General features: G+C 36.3%; 1 protein-coding gene across 3 annotated transcripts in view; it reads left to right on the top strand.

Moving 5' to 3' along the window:
* LOC106868734 (uncharacterized) overlaps positions 1-1,197 on the top strand; it is a 350,730-nt gene that overhangs the window by 324,898 nt on the left and 24,635 nt on the right. For all 3 annotated transcript variants that reach the window (XM_052971026.1, XM_052971025.1, XM_052971024.1), the window contains exon 4: positions 894-1,006. In XM_052971026.1, the coding sequence (XP_052826986.1) occupies positions 894-1,006 (113 nt within the window). The remainder of the gene's footprint in view (positions 1-893; positions 1,007-1,197) is intronic.

The raw sequence follows: 1,197 nt of genomic DNA, 5'->3' as shown, positions 1-1,197 counted from the left end.
TATATATATATATATATATATATATATGTATATATACATATATATATGCATATATGTTTGTTTCCTCCACTCTCACCATTCCCACACCCCAACACCACCACACCACATCACACCACCTCGCACACACTAGCACTGACTAATTCCCAGCGCCCACTCCAGCGCACACATTAGCACAGACCACTTTCAAATACCTACACCATCATTTACACACCTACACATGTACACACGCATACGTCAATGTCACCAGCCCCCTTCCGTACGCACATACACGCTCTCACATACACGCTCTCACATACACACGCACATTGGTGTGCGGTTATCCTCCATCCTCGTAATATACTCTCTTCGTATTATCCTTTTATTAATCTCCTGTAAAAAGGAGTTCCACGTGTGTATACACCTCTATTGTAGGATCTGTGTGTGTGTGTGTGTGTGTGTGTGTGTGTGTGTGTGTGTGAGTGTATGTGTGTGTATTGTGTGTGTGTACAACTACACACACACATTTACATATAAACATAGAATCTAGAGATATGAGAAGTGAGTACATATTTATTTAATGACGAGTGTTCGAGTGTTTCGTAACTTCGTGTAGTATTAATATATGGATGGAAGCGATTATGCGTCGGTTCTTATTTATATGTAAGCTCAGCATTATACAGTGCAGTTGCATTTTCACAAATTAATACTAATAAAGAAAACTTGCTCATCAGATCAACAAAAGATCACGGTTACACCAACAAATCAATTTTCAATATACACACTTCTACCATCAGGCTTATCTGAGCCTGAATCTGGTCTTCTATTAACTTTTCAGTACATTTATACATTGAATAATATAATCGTAACGATATTCATCTCAAGTATAGAAATTAATACTTCGATTTTCATTTCAGAGAGAGAAAACAATCATGTAGATTTACATCAAATTTTTGATAATTCGTCTCTGCTGAAGAACAACATAAGTCAGGAGGAGAGGCAAAGACTGATAGGTTTCATTACACAAAAGGTAGATATAGTATTTAAAAATCTTTCGAGTTAGACTAATGTTTCTTTTTGTTCACAGCTTATCAAATATTTCATTTTTTTTTGTCATGCACAGATATAATCCCATCATTATGATTCGGCTTATATTTGTGCAGTACTATCTCTCTCTCTCTCTCTCTCTCTCTCTCTCTCTCTCTCTCTCTGTATATATAT

This window comes from Octopus bimaculoides, chromosome 10 (genome assembly GCF_001194135.2).
Source record: "Octopus bimaculoides isolate UCB-OBI-ISO-001 chromosome 10, ASM119413v2, whole genome shotgun sequence".
Classification (NCBI taxonomy): Eukaryota; Metazoa; Mollusca; class Cephalopoda; order Octopoda; family Octopodidae; genus Octopus; species Octopus bimaculoides.
This window is presented reverse-complemented; position numbering and strand designations above follow the sequence as displayed.